Below are 15,570 nucleotides of genomic sequence, written 5' to 3'. Positions count from 1 at the left end.
ACATGGGCAAGGTAATGAGTACATTTCTTATCAAGCATTGTTGCCTCCTCCTCCTTTGATTCCCCTTCCCATCCCTTCCCATCTCCTACCCACCCACCCCATCCCCAGCCAAACTTGTAAAGTTCGTTTTTCGACATAACGACTTGTACATCTCATTGTTGCAATGGGTCCCCTACCCAAATTATACCAACATCAAATACAATGAAAGCAGAGGTTATACTGTGGGGGAGGGACATACAAACCACTTTTTAGCATTGTTTTAAAATTTGAACTAATATTTATTAGCTAAGTCTGCCACTGTGCTTTTTTTTTTTTACAAAAGACCCATAAGCATTAAGAGATTTTTCCAATGAGAAATTCATCATTTCAGAGAGGATTCAGGAAATATAAACATGAAATCATTATGAGTTTAATATAAACATGTACTAGTTTATAAGAACTTAGATATGTAGTAGGTTAGAAATGACTTACTGAGTTCTTAGGCAGAAGTCTGAAACCACTGTAATAGTGACTAATGGAAAAATGCAGTGATTTATGTCTGACAAGACATTTAACAGTCTCCTAGCTATCTTTAGGAATAAGATGGATGCATGTGGTTGAATGTTGAGGTATTTGGTGGATTCAAGTTGCTGGTTGATTGATGGCTAAACAGCTATATCCAAAGACTGATTTCTTGCAATCAAAGGTTGCAACCAAAGGTTGAGCATCTGATTGTCTTAAGATATGCCTTTATTAATGAATTGAATAAAGACAGATACAGCATTAGAATACTTAAAAGTATATATCTTTTTTTTGTCAGCTGTGGTTAAAAGTATATATCTTCCTAGGGAGCTTGTCATTTCAATTTAGCTGTACATTAGACAAAAAGAATCATAAAGTTAATAGAAACCTAAGTAAGCAACATTACTAAACTGTATACTGCTCTGTATTAGCACAGGATGTGGGCAACCTCATTTAATGGGAGTTCATGTGAAAAAGTCATGGTGGATTTCGTCAATAGCATGTAAACATGAGCCAATGGTGTATGTTAGTGCCAAAAATGCTAATGTGACCTTAGGCTGCCTTGCTGGAAATAGATGCCCTGGTCAAGGAAAGTGATAGTCCCTCTGTGCTCTGCACTGGTTAGGCCATGTCTGGAAGCTTCAGAGTTAGAGAGACATAGACAACAATGGAGTGTATTTAGGAGTAGGACTCAGATGGTTAAAGAGCCTGGAAGCTTTGTCAGGCAAGTGATTTTCATGGGAAAGTTAGAAATGTTTATCATGAAGTGAAATGTCTAAAAAGAATTGAGAGATTGTACATGGTACAAGTGGATCAAGTGAATTTTTATTCTTATTTTTAGCTTTACATAGTGTGCAAAGTTGCGGTGTGCATTTTAAGATATTTGAAAGTCTATTGTATTGAAAATGATGGGATTCGTTTTGTACTGTTTCTTTGGGCAAGCTCATATTCATGTAAATAAGCTCTATGACAGTTGTAAATACTGAGCTACTGAGCAAATGGTGCAAGTAGTTTCAGATACGAATTTTTTTTAAAGAGTAGTTTCAGATGTGAATAAAAAAAACACAAAAATGTTTAAATTCATTAAGGTTTAAACCCTATTTTTATCCTACTTTTACTCTTAGGAAATTGTCATTTTAAAATGACCTAAATATAGGAGGGGAAAGCTACTAGAAACATAGCTCAAGTAGTAGAATACCAGCCTAGCAAGAGTGAGGCCCTGAGTTCAAACCCCAGTAACCAAACATAAATAAATAAAAGTAGAGAAAAAAATCTAAATATAAGAAAAAACTAAAAGCAATATAGTCACCAATAAGAATTAAATAATAATTGCTGAGTCATTTTATAGATAATGTGCTGTCATTTAAAAAGTGGTTCACAAGATTGCATGATAGGATAAACATTTTTATGACTTAATTTTGATATCAGATTATTAAACTCTATATAATACTAATAATATTAGCCAGCATCTATTGAATTTATAGCATGTGTCACACATTGTTCTGCATATTTTCCATATACTAAGGAATTTACTTCTTTCTGTTAAAGGCAGCACAAAGTTTGTGAACTCAAGTTGTGAATTTATCATTAATTAGCACTCTAGTTGAAACAGCTACTGGTTTCTTAATTTCTATGTTGATAGAATGGAGAAAGCATATTAAAAGCCTTAATGATAAATTTCTTCCTGAAATGTTTGTGGATACAAATATGCTTTACCCACTTTAAACCTTATATTGTACTGCAGATATCAAATTATTATGTGATATCTTATTACTGTGTATAGCATTATATGTAGATGTAAGTTTTAGGTTTTTTGTGTCACATAAAAATAAAGTTTGACAATACTGAAATTGAACCTCACCCCAGTTAGAAAGCGCATCATCAGAAAATAAACAACAACAAATTGTGACAAGGATGTGGCCAAAAGGGAACTCTAATAGACTGTTGGTGGGAATGTAAGCTTGTTCAACCACTCTGGAAAGCAGTGTGGAATGCAATGTAAAAAATGTAATATAAACTACCCTATGACTCAGGAATCCTACTCCTGGGCATTCACCCATTGGAACACAATCCAAGATTATAGTAATGCTACCAGCACAATCATGGTCATTGCAGCTCTATTTACCATACCAAGATATGGAATCAGCTCAGATAAAACTCAATAGATGAATGGATCAAGAAAATGTTCTATGGAATTTTATGGAATTTTATTCATCTATTAGAAAGAATGATATTGTGCCATTTATAAGGAAATAGAAAGAGTTGGAAAAAATTATATTAAGTGAAGTAAGCCAGACCCCAGAGAAACAAAGGTTGCATGGTTTCCTTCATTTGTGGTAGACTGTACCTATAAATCTAGAAGTAACCACGTGGGATGGGCCCTATGCAAGTGGTTACAAATGAAAGAACTGAAATATAATCAACTCAATGAGGACTCAAATAGATAGGAAATAGATACATCCAAGAGAGAGTGTGGGAACAAAGAGAGAGTATACATGAATGAAGGGGGAAAAGGGGAATTCAGTCAAGAATTCATTGTATATACCCCCAAATTAAAACAAATAAGGGAAGGAGTGAACCAGTTGAAGGGGGGTGAGAATGTTGAAGGTGGTGATAATGATTAAAGGGCATTATATTCATAAACTTTGTTAAACAGCACATTCTTTCTACAATTACTTTAAAATGATAAATAAATAATGTCAGAAAAAGAAAAAAAAACTAGCCAGGTGCCAGTGGCTCATGCCTGTAATCCTTGTAACTCAAGAAGCTAAGATCTGAGGATCATGGTTTGAAGCCAGCCCGGGCAGAAAAGTCCCCATGAGACTCTTATCTATAATTAACCACTCAAAAACCAGAAGTGGAGCTGTAGCTCAAAGTAGTAGAGCACTAGCCTTGAGTAAAAGAGCTAATGGACAGGGCCCAGACCACTAGTTCAAGCCTCATGACTGACAAAAACAAACACACACAAAAAAACTGATAAAGGAATAAATAAATAAAGTTTGCAAACCTTTAAGGAATTTCAGAAGTATCCATTTCATTGGGTCATCATGAAAATTAAGTGGGTTAATGTATGTAAAATGCTTAGAAAATTATTTGGTGCATACTAGGCCAATCTAAATTTTAGTTATTATTGTTGTAACTTCATTTCAGATTATTAAACAATTAACATCTAAGTAACATATTGATTGAAAAAGAATGCACCAGAATGTAACTATGTTGTGATTATGACAAGTTTTTCTAATATTTCCACTTTTATATAAATGACCGGATAAACCGGCTTTATACTTAAAAACAATTTAGAGAATATAAGTGAGCCTATTCTCTTTCTACATTGATTTGTTATTCCGATATTTTGCCAAAAGTGTTTAACATACATATGAGATTTTAGGTGAGTCATTAGGATCTTTTAAATATAGAATCATATCAGCTACAAATAGTTTCACTTCTTCTATTCCTACTTGTATCCCTTTAATTTCTTTCTCTTCCCTTATTGCTTTGGCTAGGAATTCTAGCACAATATTGAATGAGAGGAGAAACTGCAGTTTCTTTGATGAGATGGAAACTCACAAACTTTTTACCAGGACTGAACTTGTATTATTTTTTTTTTTCAGAATTCTTTTTTTTTTTTTTTTTTTTTTTTTTTGGGTCCAGTCGTGGGGCCTGAACTCTGGGCCTGGGCGCTGTCCCTCAGCTCTTCAGCTCAAGGCTAGCGCTCTACCACTTGAGCCACAACGCCACTTCCGGCTTTTTTCTTTTTGCTTATGTGGTGCTGAGGAATCGAACTCAGGGCCTCAGGCATGCAAGGCAAGCGCTCTACCACTGAGCCATCTTCCCAGCCTTGAACTTGTATTATTTTTAAAAAATTGAAACAAGGTCTTAATATTTAGTCCACTCTGGCTGGTCTGAAAATTTTTATGTAGCCAAGACCATTTTTAAACCACAATACTTTTGCCTCAGTCTCAGAAGCATTGTGATTAAAGCCATGTGTCATCATACCTGGTTTCTGCTGAAGCTTTTCTAAAGGAATGTGCCATGGTCATTAATTATAAAGCTTACTTGCCTGCAATGACATGTATAAATTTCAAGAGAACAAAATCAGTTAGAGGGAGAAGGTAACAATTACTAAACAATCCAGATGAGACTATGACTTAAGTACAAAGGGAGGAAAGAAACACTGGTTCCATAAACATTTGCGTTATATGCTAAGTTTGGAATTTCCCCAAAGCATATTTGAGTCAAAGCCTTTGGTAGAGACATGCTTTTTTTGAAGTGACTATGCTGAAAATGTTAAGAGGAGAGGAAGCAAGGGCAATAAGTAAGGGGTTATATTTGTAGAAAACTGAGGTCAGTCTTGTTAGGGAACATCTTAGAAAGCAAGGAGAACATGTGTGAGCATGATTGGAGCTTGGCTGGGACCCTAACAGTAAACATTACCATGTTGAAAGAAAACAGAGTAAGAAGAAAGCTGAAAGATGACATGTGGGAAAAATAGGGGAAGGAAGAAACTTGCAAAGAAGAAGAAAATTAGATGTGAGAAGTGATCAAAGAGAGGGGCTGGAAAACAGAATCAGAAATAAGGGTGTCATAGAAGGCAGAGAAGAAAGGAGAATCAAACTGTAGGAGAAAGCCAGGAGCAGGTGGCTCATGTCTATAATCCTACTACTCAGGAGGCTGAGATCTGAGGATCGCAGCCGGCCCAGGCAAGGAAGTCCCCATGAGACTCTTAGCTCCAAATAATCACTCAAAAATGGAAGTGGTGTTGTGGCTCAAGTTGTAGAGCACTAGCCTTGAGCACAAAGAGGCTCAAGGACAGCGCCCAGGCCCTGAGTTAAAGCCCTATGACTGATAAGGGGGAAAAATGGAGGTAAAAATGGCCCCATGAATTTGCAGCTGACTTCAAGTCCTTGGCTATGCTAATAAATGTAGATTTATGTCTCCCCTCCCCAGGAGAATAGCAAGCTAATGAGTGAAGAAAGCTTAAACTTATTATCAAAGAAACCTCTATGGTTAAATGATGCTTCAAAAATTAGGAATGACAAGAAAAATGCTGTAGCTGCAGGAGAGAGATGAGTCCCATGGCAGGCAGGTAGGGTGTGTGTGGATCCAGAATAACAGGTTTGTTTTTAAAATAAAGAAGGTCTCATACTCTTTTATTTTTTTTGGGGGGGGGGGGGTCGGGTCGTGGGGCCTGAACTCTGGGCCTGGGTGCTGTCCATCAGCTCTTCAGCTCAAGGCTAGCTCTCTACCACTTGAGCCACAGCCTATTTCCCGCTATTTTTTCTGTTTATGTGGTGCTGAGGAATCGAACCCAGGGCCTCATGCATGCAAGGCAAGCGCTCTACCACTGAGCCACCTTAAAGAAGGTCTCTACAGGTGGACCCATTGCAACAATGAGATGTACAAGTCGTTCTGTCGAAAACGAACTTTACAACTTTGGGGGGGGGAGGGTTGGGGGAGGGTTGGGGGGAAGTGGAGGGAGGAAGGGATGGGAAGGGGAAACAAAGGAGGAGGCTACAATGCTTGATAAGAAATGTACTCACTATCTTGCCCATGTAATTGTAACCCCTCTGTACAGTATTTTCACAATAAAAAAAAGGAGGAAGCTACATTGCTTGATAAGAAATGTAATCATTATCTAGCCCATGTAATTATAACCCCTCTGTACAGTATCTTCACAATAAAAAAAAAAAAACTTTTTCCCTTTCTGGATACTAGAAAGAAAGAAAGAAAGAAAGAAAGAAAGAAAGAAAGAAAGAAAGAAAGAAAGAAAGAAAGAAAGAAAGAAAGAAAGAAAGAAAGAAAGAAAGAAAGAAATGTACTCATTATCTTGCCCATGTAACTGTAACCCCTCTGTACAGTATTTTCACAATAAAAAAAAAAGAAGGTCTCCATCCTCCAGACAGGGCTCCAGGTAACCCAGTCAAGAGGTCGGCAAGTGTTATTGATGATAAGGAATTCTGTACATCTTTGTAACATGACTTTGTGTCCTTCATTGCTTTGGGAAAAGAGAACTCTAGTTTACCCCTGTTGAATCTGGGATTTGGTTTAATAAACTGAACGCAGTACAAATGACATTCTGACTTCTGAGGATGGGAATTGAAAGGACTTGTGGATTCCATTTTACCTTTTTTGGACATCTGAAAACACCATGCTGTGAGGACTAGTGTAGCCTAAGAGAGGATGAGAGGCCACACAGAGATCAGAAGCTTTGCTTGTGGATTCCCACGAACTGTCTGGCATGTGAGATAAGCCATTTTGACCCATCCAGTCCGTACCAGATGACTAAAATCATTGTTTCCCAGGCAACAGGGGAAGACTACAAATCTCATAACCCTGAGGAACTGTAAATCAGTGTTATGACTTATAGCTGATATATATGTACATTTTATGCATATTGATAGATGTTATACAGCAACAAGAAGGAAACAGGAAGGAGAGATAACATTTTAGCATTGTAGATTCTCTCTCTTTGCATGTCTCTTATTTCATCTTTGAAATGGTATCATTTAGTCTGATTTAGGAGAGAGACACTATGGTTCTGGTCATGGGCTGAGTCATGTAAATTGACACATGCTATTGAGGCCAGGAGGAGGTGGGTCATATCTGGTCTATGAAGCTCAAATCTGTATTTGTTTAAATAAAAACTAAAAGACCTTGCAAATCCCTTCCAATTCTGAGATTTCATTGCCGGAATAGAATAAATATAAGTGTGTAGAGGGCCACTGACAAATTCCTGAACACCACGGTAGTAATAGAGTGACTGTGAATGATAAGGCAAAATGCAAGGGAGATTGTGGACAGCCTAGAGAATGTGAGGACACAGAAGAGTAAGGGCGAAAACCAGAGTATGACGAAGTAAAGATGAGCAGAACACAACATAAAGCTTCCATACACACTGGGGCAGGGGGGTTGGGATTGCGGTTCATCTCTAGGATGATAGAAAGCATCTAGAAAACGGAGATAATTGGAAGCTGCCCTCAGATGGCAAGTAGAACCATGGCCTACTCCGTATTCTGAGATAAACAAAGACTGAGGCATGAGAGTTAAGGAAGTGGTAGAGTGTGGTACTGGGGATTAAGACAGGAAGTCTGGGGGTTGGGACCAAGAGTAGAAATGGATTATCTGGATACAAAACAATTTTGTTTATTTTTCTAGGCTCTCTTTACTCTGACAGCAAGTATGTGGCTCTTCAAATTACATGTATCTTACTACTTTAATCCTGAGGAAGCTTCACTCTTTCCCAAGCTGCATAAAAATAACTAGATCCAAGAAAAGCATCAGCAGAGGGTTTATGGAATTTCAGAAATCTCCACTATTCCCAATCTCATTATCTTGCTCTACTTTTTCCATACCGAAGTGATCAGTCTGTCCTATGATATAACCTACCTGTTTTTAAAGCTTATCATTTATTGTGTGTTCTTTCTTCCCCAGGGAAATAAAAGCTCCATGAACAGCAGGATTTTGTTTTTTTTCATTGTTATTCACTCATAGAGACTAGATAGCAGATAGTAAATAACATTCCAAATACAAAACACAGTATTTTGTAAATACTCTTTGAATGAATAAATGAGTGTGTCAAATAGTCCATGATGCTGAATAAAGCTGATCTGAAAATTTTATACCAGCAAGAAAGTCTGAATTGTGAAGTTTTTCTTTGCTTTTTTTTTAGTGGTTGGATATTTTGCCTGCCCAGAATGTCATACATGCCTTTGGCTGATATAGAAAGCATTTCCCTAGCTTGAGGTTCTAAAGAATCCTTATTGTTGGAAGAAAAGAATTGGCTGCAAGTCAGAAGACCAGTTTCTCCATGTCCTGGTCTGTCACACGATTGTTATATAAAACCTGTGGCAATTCACTCTCTGAATCCTAGTTTCCTGTCTAGAAAATGGAGACAATGACAATAATATCCACTGAAACCTACAGTGTCAGTGTGAAACCATGAGACATACTGCTTTATGAATTAGGAGTGATCGTACCTTAAAACTTGCTTCAGGTTGGCTTTATTACATTTTATTTCTAACAGAAATATTTGGGCATTTTGCAACTATTTGTCGGTAGTTTAAGGGAATTAAAGAATAATGTGGATTATCATTATTGATCTCTAGAGAAATACCTGATGAACTCAAGAGATCATTGAAGTCTCTAAAGTGAGAGAAATATCTTTTCTCCATGAGAAGTTCAAAGTAAAATAAAATAGATTAAGCTGGGTTTTTTTGCAATTCATAATAGACATTCTTGACTTTGGGTGTGGTAACCCAGGCCTGCAATCCTAGCTACATGGGAGGCCTTAAAGAAGAAGCACAGTTCAAGGCCAACCCAAGCAAAAAGTTCGTGAGACCCTAGCTGAACAATTAATCTAGGTGTGGTAGTACATTCTTGTGGTCCCAGCAATGTGGGAGGTCATAGGTTGGGGGGGAGTATAGCGCAGGAGGTGTGGCTCAGCTGCTTGTCTAGTAAGCACAAGGCACTGAGTTCAAACCCCAGTACTATCAGCACCTCAAAGTAGTTATTATGACCATTATTTTATTTATTTGAATAGCTACTGATTTCTGATGTCCTTACTTCATATCATGCTATTTTCGCTTTACCAGATAGCTTCCTGGGAAAAAAAGGTCTTTCATATCTAATGATTTTAATAATATGCTTTTTACTTAACTTGTTCTTGACATCTAATAAAAGAGCCAACCAAAGTCACTCTCAGAGTGCCACACACCCCATCAGTCAATTTTTTCCAAAAATAAATAGAGTAGGTGTTCGGTCATCTTAGAGAATGAAACTAGAACAGTAACTACTCTCTGGTCCCTGCTGGTTCCCATTAGCTGAAGTGATTTTGGTCACAAAAGGCAGAAAGGTAAAAATGGGGTGAACCCAAATTATGAACTGAAAGCTTAATTTACAAAGAGTAATTCCAATTTAACGAGACATTAAAATCAACATTATATTAAAAATCTATAAGACACAGTTTCTTAAGTCTTAGTTCCTTAAACTTGAAGTTGTTTTATTTAAAAGACACAGGTGTTGGAAACAGGACATCAGTCAATGAGCCATGGGTCCCCTTGTGTGGCAGAACCCAGGTTGCTCCAGGGGAAAGACATGAGGAAAACATATGTGGATGTACATTAGGTGGATTACGTATGGTGGGCTCTACAACCTGAAAAGCTAGCTTGAGAGGACAAGCCCACTGAAGCCCTAAAGAAGGCTGCATGACAGCAGTTAAAATCAGACACAAAAGGAGAAGGGCCAACAAGAAGTGGAAAGTCCCCAACCACATCTTACATTTCCCCATTTGCCTGACATTCCCATGACTTTGCCATGCTGATGACTACCCTGAGTCTGGAAATCTGGAAGACTCTATGCCATGCTGAGGACATTTAAGTTTCTTCTCTTCAAAGCAAAATTATTAAACCAATTATGCTCTGAATTCTTCTGAACCACTTTGCTATTACTTGGATGCTACAGCTCATGCTAACCATAAATGAACAAAGGCTGATCTTAATCAGAAGTAGGAAGTGTGCTGCTACTAAGAAAATGTGTGGTTTCTGAGAAAAAAAAAAAGTAAATTACATTTCACAATAAACTCCTGGAAGGGAAAAGGGATAAGGATAGCTTTGGTATTCCTTGTTTGAATTCTTCCAAAAGAAGTAAAGCAATTTTTTTTTTTTAAACACAGAGACAAAACTTGTAATGGGCCAACGGTTGCTCCTTCCTTAGACATACTACAGCCATGAGGTAAGATGTGTCAGGCTGATATTTAAAAACTACCTTGGATAAACTTCTAAAACATAGCAGTAAATATGATTTATGAAGATGTTCACCCTTAAAGAAAATTAAATAACCAACTCCATGTTTCCCAAAGTACGTCAGTTATTCCGTAGTGTGTGTCTCAATGTAAGTCTGTGTTTAATCTGGTTGTATAAACAATTACAAGATATCCAAACACCTCTTTACAATTTATTTTACATCACCAGTGCCTGGGTGTCTTTAGGTTAGGCTTGTATCAAGTCATTCTCAAAAGGCTTGGAAATTTAGCTACTAAAGTCCACTTACTTTATAATTCAGTTGGTTACATCCATTAGATTGGCCTGATTTTTCACATCTTGTCCACAAAATCATTGTAGATATGCAACATCCAAATGAAACTAGATGGCTGACATCATATACATTGAATATGCTCACAAACCCTCACATACATATGAATATGTGAAATCTTGTACAAACAACTATTATCAGAATGATTATCAACACTGCCTTTAAAAAATTAGTCCTAATAAATGAAAAGATCTTAAATTGGGGTGGGAAGAGGTATTAAAAAACTTGAGACCAGGGCTGGGAAGGTGGCTCAGTGGTTAAAAGCGCTTGCTTTGCATGCCTGAGGCCCTGGGTTCGATTCCTCAGCACCACATAAGCAAAAAGAAAAAAAAAAAAAAACTTGAGACCTATTTTTAATTCTAAGTAATGGCCTTTCTCCAGGAAAGTATCTTTTTAATAATTTTAAACTATTTAATATTTAATTATTTAAATACTTTTTACTGATAATAACAAAGTATTCAACTAGATTCACTTACTTAGCCAATATTGAGTATATATACTGCTTGTTGCCAAAGGTTAGATAAACTGTTCTGTGAAGTGGCAACTCCTTTGCAAATCTATTCAAAGATAATAAAAAGATACTGTCTCACAAATGTGTATAGAATTCCAAAGGGTTTAATACATTATGGCTTCATTCAGACACACCATCAGAACCACTTTTCACTATCTTATTTTCATTTCCTAATACTTGTCTTTTCCCCACCTACCCACCCATCATCTATCCCTTCACCTCTGTAAAGATAACATGATTTGGGGAGGAAATATATCATGACATCAAAGCCTCCCTAGGAGCTGAATTCTCACTTCTCATTCCTTGGCCTTCTGTGTCTTGAGAGAAAAGCACTGGAGAAGTCTGAGGGTGGAAATCTCACATGAGACTGGGAACAAAAATTAGACAGAGACTGAAGAGATCAAATGTTTGCACTATAGTTGCTGGGAGGAAATATGAAGCTTCTGCGCTACTAAGTTCCATTCAGATAATCAAGTGCTTTACTAAGATCAGAGAGAGAGAGGACATAAGCAGGAGAAATTGTGTAGAGGTGTTATACTAAAAATATAATGATAAAAGAAAATGAAATTTCATTGTCAACATTTGATTATTTAAAAAAGACATTGAAGTAGGTGGTTTAGATCTAAAGCTTGCTATTTACTATATTTCTCATTGAAGTTTATATATATATATGTATATGTAATTGGTGGAAGTGAATGCTTAGATGTATTAATATATTAAGCTTTTTTTTTTGTTGGTCATGGGGCCTGAATTCTGGGCATGGGAGCTGTCCCTCAGCTCTTCAGCTCAAGGCGAGCGCTCTACCATTTGAGCCACAGAGCCACTTCCGGCTATTTTTGCTTATGTGGTACTGAGGAATTAAACTCAGGGCCTCATGCATGCAAGGCAAGCACTCTACCACTGAGCCACCATCCAAGCCCATGCATTAAACTTTTTGAAAAGAGCATGTGATGTGTTTCAACAATGACAAAGCAAAGCCCAGCAAGAAATCCATGCAGTATTCCCCATAAGCAGATCTCTGTGTATGGCAGGTGTAATTCCCATTGGTGTCTACTGTTTACAAGAATGACTTTCATGAAAAACTAGACTATCAATGAAGGGAAGTGGTAAAGGATAAATGGAGAGAGGTGAGATTTTTTTTTCACATAAATTCTAGTATAAACCTAGCATTCAATATTCATACTCAAAAATGTAAGCATTCAAATCCTTCCTTTTGATAGTCTTTAAGGGATTATTATCAAATAACCGTCTAAAACATAAAATATTATATAATTCATGAAATTATGCTTACTAGGCTGATAGGTCCCTGTTATCTGGTACATTTAAGTGCCTATCTCTTTCTTTGTCTCTTTCTTTAGTATTTTAACCAACGAGAAAATAGTTTTTTAGTTTTTTTTTTTTGTTTTGTTTTTGTTTGTTTGGTTTTTTTTTGCTGGTCCTGGGGCTTGAACTAAGGGCCTGGGCACTGTCCCTGAGCTGCTTTTGCTCAAGGCTAGCACTCTACCACTTGAGCCACAGCACCCTTTCTGGCTTTTCTTCTGTTTATGTGGTACTCAGAAATCAAACCCAGGACTTCATGCATGCACTTTACCATTGAGCCACCTTCCCAACCCAGAAAATGGCTTTTCTTAGTTTATGTTATTAAACTGAGGTAAGGTTTAACTAACTGCTGCTTATTTTGCTTTATGCTATCCAACTTTAGAAAGGCATATTTACTATAGGTTAAATGCAACATCAAAGGTCTATTTACTATTTTAATTTAAATTTTCAGATTCCTTAAAAAATCTGCCTAATGAATTTAACCAAATATTAGCAGGTTTATAACTGTATCACAGAAATTAAGAAAGCCATTATAAACATTAGATCAAATTTAGTAGATCAAAAAAGTCCCCCCCCCAAAAAAAATCCTTCTAATTATTGAAGAGATACTAACTCCTTCAAGGAGTGCCTTCAAGGAACTATTTTGTCTGCCTCCAAGTCCTTCCTGTCAAATTTTAGCCAAGTATTGAAGCAACCCTAAAATAATAACATTTTACAAACTCTTGCCAAAATAAAACAATTACTGAATAGTGACTATTTTGGATAAGAACCTTCATTAAGGCCAATCCAGGCTTCAATGGAATTATTAACTACTTCCTGTAAATCCCAGAAAAGCTTTTTTTCCTTTTCTTTTTTTTTTAACTTTAGGTCAATTTCTATTAGCAAATGACTAGACTGCATTTTCTAGCAAATATGATTCATCCTGTCAAAGTTTCATTCATAAAAATCAATCTGTAGCCACATAATATTTCCATTTACTTTGTAAAATATCAAACCAGCAATAAAACCCAATGGCTTACCATTTTCCTTCTTCATTTTCATATTGTTGAACTGTATATCCAAACATGTCCTCCACTGAGCCCTTGAAACTCATTGAATTCTTCACATCAACATTGAATGATTCACAGACGCCTAGAACAACTTGAAGGAGAAACAAAAGCCAGTTACACAAAGTATATTAAGATCCCACCATGCTTTGAATTATGGCATTTTGAATTAAGGCATTCTTGAGAATACAACTGAAAACTGATTTTATTAAAAATAAGGGCACTGAAACTCAAAGGATGGGCATCTTAAAACTCCTGACATTAACTGTGTTGTTGATTTCTAAAAAAAAAAAAAAAGTGCTAATAGTGACATGAAACCCCTCAGCAATTTGATGTCTGTACAATTTCCAGAAGTAAAAACCTCAAGATGGTGTGGGAAAGTCACAGAAACTCATGACTAATAGAATTACAAGTTTCCTAGCAGTTACCCTTTCAGTAAATCATGGCCATCCGAAATTATAAACAGCTTCATTTTCTTGTTTTAACTACAAAGGATGCAAGTAGTTGCTTTTAGGGCACAATGGGGAAAATCTTTTTCCTTGTTCCTTTCTTTTTTTATTGTAAAGATGCTGTACATAGGGGATATAGTTACATGAATAAGATAATGAGTACATTTCTTGTCATACATTGTTACCCCTCCTTTGCTCTTTTTAAAGAGCAAGGCAAACTGGCCTTCTCTACCTACATGGCTTCCTGTGTCTACATGAGTTATATTCTCCTTCCTTCCCTGATCACGCAGGGGTGGAAGTTTTTACTAAGACATTGAAGCCCCTTTATAATGTGGAAGATAGTGATCACCATGCAGGTTGCTTCTGAGATCAAAGTAGATGATGCATCTGGAAGTTTGCCCAGTGCTTGTCACAATCTATAGACTCAAGGAGAGCTAAAGGCTTCATTGCAGTACAGCTAGTAGAAACCCTTTTGTAAATGAGATTCTCACTTTAAGGTGTTATGATATGAGGACTCAAATCCTCAGATAGATGGTGCCAAATTCTTCATTTTGTCCTGATTTTTAAAGTGTACTGTCGAAGTTCCAAAATGCTACCTCTTAAGTATAACAATTTTTTCCTAAAGAGCATTTTTATAAAATTATAGCACATCTTATTCAGAAGTGATTAATGTCAGTCTCCTTTGTCAAAACCAGCCACACAGATTCTGAAAAATGTTATTTCCTGGTTGTGTAGAATTGAAGTAGATTTTATTATTTATATTATATTATTTCATATTATTATATATTTATGATATAATATAATATTATTTGTTATTTATTTTATTCTCTTGGCCCTTTCTGTATTTTTCCCCAAATATAGTATAATTTCAGATTATTTTCATTCATAATCTTCAAGTTTTGGTATAGTAGTCAGTATTTGGTATAAAAATAAGTCTTACTGGATACATGTTTGTAGTTTAATTTAGAGAAAATGTATTCTTCAAGGAAACAAACAAGAAAATATCAATTACATTGTGTTGATTGATTTATAAAGCTTTCCTTAATCTCCCCTGTTTAGAAATCATCTAATTACTGAAATCTTTCATTTTGTGAGAAATTTTTTTATAAAGATAACTATCAAGTACTATTTGTAGTGTAGCTATCCATAGGGTATTGTTTTCCTAGGTCAGAAAAATTTTAAAAGCAGAGACTATCTTATTCATCATTTTATCCCTTATCAAAATGTAGCCCAGTTCCTGACACTGATGGGCAGTAACACATTTACAGTCTGGAAGACCACATGCTGATGAGGGAGTGTGCCAGCTGTGGATGAGGACCAACAGACCACGTTTCCATCTTAGCTAAGGAAGACTTTTCTAGTTAGATTTTTTCAAAACAGAGAAAGATGAGGTTTGACAGCATGAAGAGAATGTGTACACAGAACTTGGAAAGATCTCTGTATGTAGCAAGACAGAAGACAAGACAAATACAGTTACAAGATTATGAAGAGATCTGCCTTGCTGGCGTGACCAAAGTAAAAGAAAGGATGGATGGATGGGTTTTTTTTAAGGACATTTCCATTATGGGTGGTAAAGAACAGCTGGGTACCATCTCCTATTTAATAGTCTTTCAGACATTCAAAGATACTTTTAAACATGCCACATTCTCTAATC

At 36.4% G+C, this 15,570-nt stretch overlaps 1 protein-coding gene across 2 annotated transcripts in view; it reads right to left on the bottom strand.

Annotated features, from left to right (window-relative positions):
* The window catches only part of Itga1 (integrin subunit alpha 1), a 144,244-nt gene that overhangs the window by 71,665 nt on the left and 57,009 nt on the right, over positions 1 to 15,570 (bottom strand). For both annotated transcript variants that reach the window (XM_042690569.1, XM_042690570.1), the window contains exon 2: positions 13,441 to 13,561. In XM_042690569.1, the coding sequence (XP_042546503.1) occupies positions 13,441 to 13,561 (121 nt within the window). The remainder of the gene's footprint in view (positions 1 to 13,440; positions 13,562 to 15,570) is intronic.

This window comes from Dipodomys spectabilis, unplaced genomic scaffold (genome assembly GCF_019054845.1).
Source record: "Dipodomys spectabilis isolate Male_0828 unplaced genomic scaffold, ASM1905484v1 ptg000138l, whole genome shotgun sequence".
In the NCBI taxonomy this organism is placed as follows: Eukaryota; Metazoa; Chordata; class Mammalia; order Rodentia; family Heteromyidae; genus Dipodomys; species Dipodomys spectabilis.
Note: the sequence above shows the minus strand (reverse complement) of the source record. Positions and strands in the feature narration are given on the sequence as shown.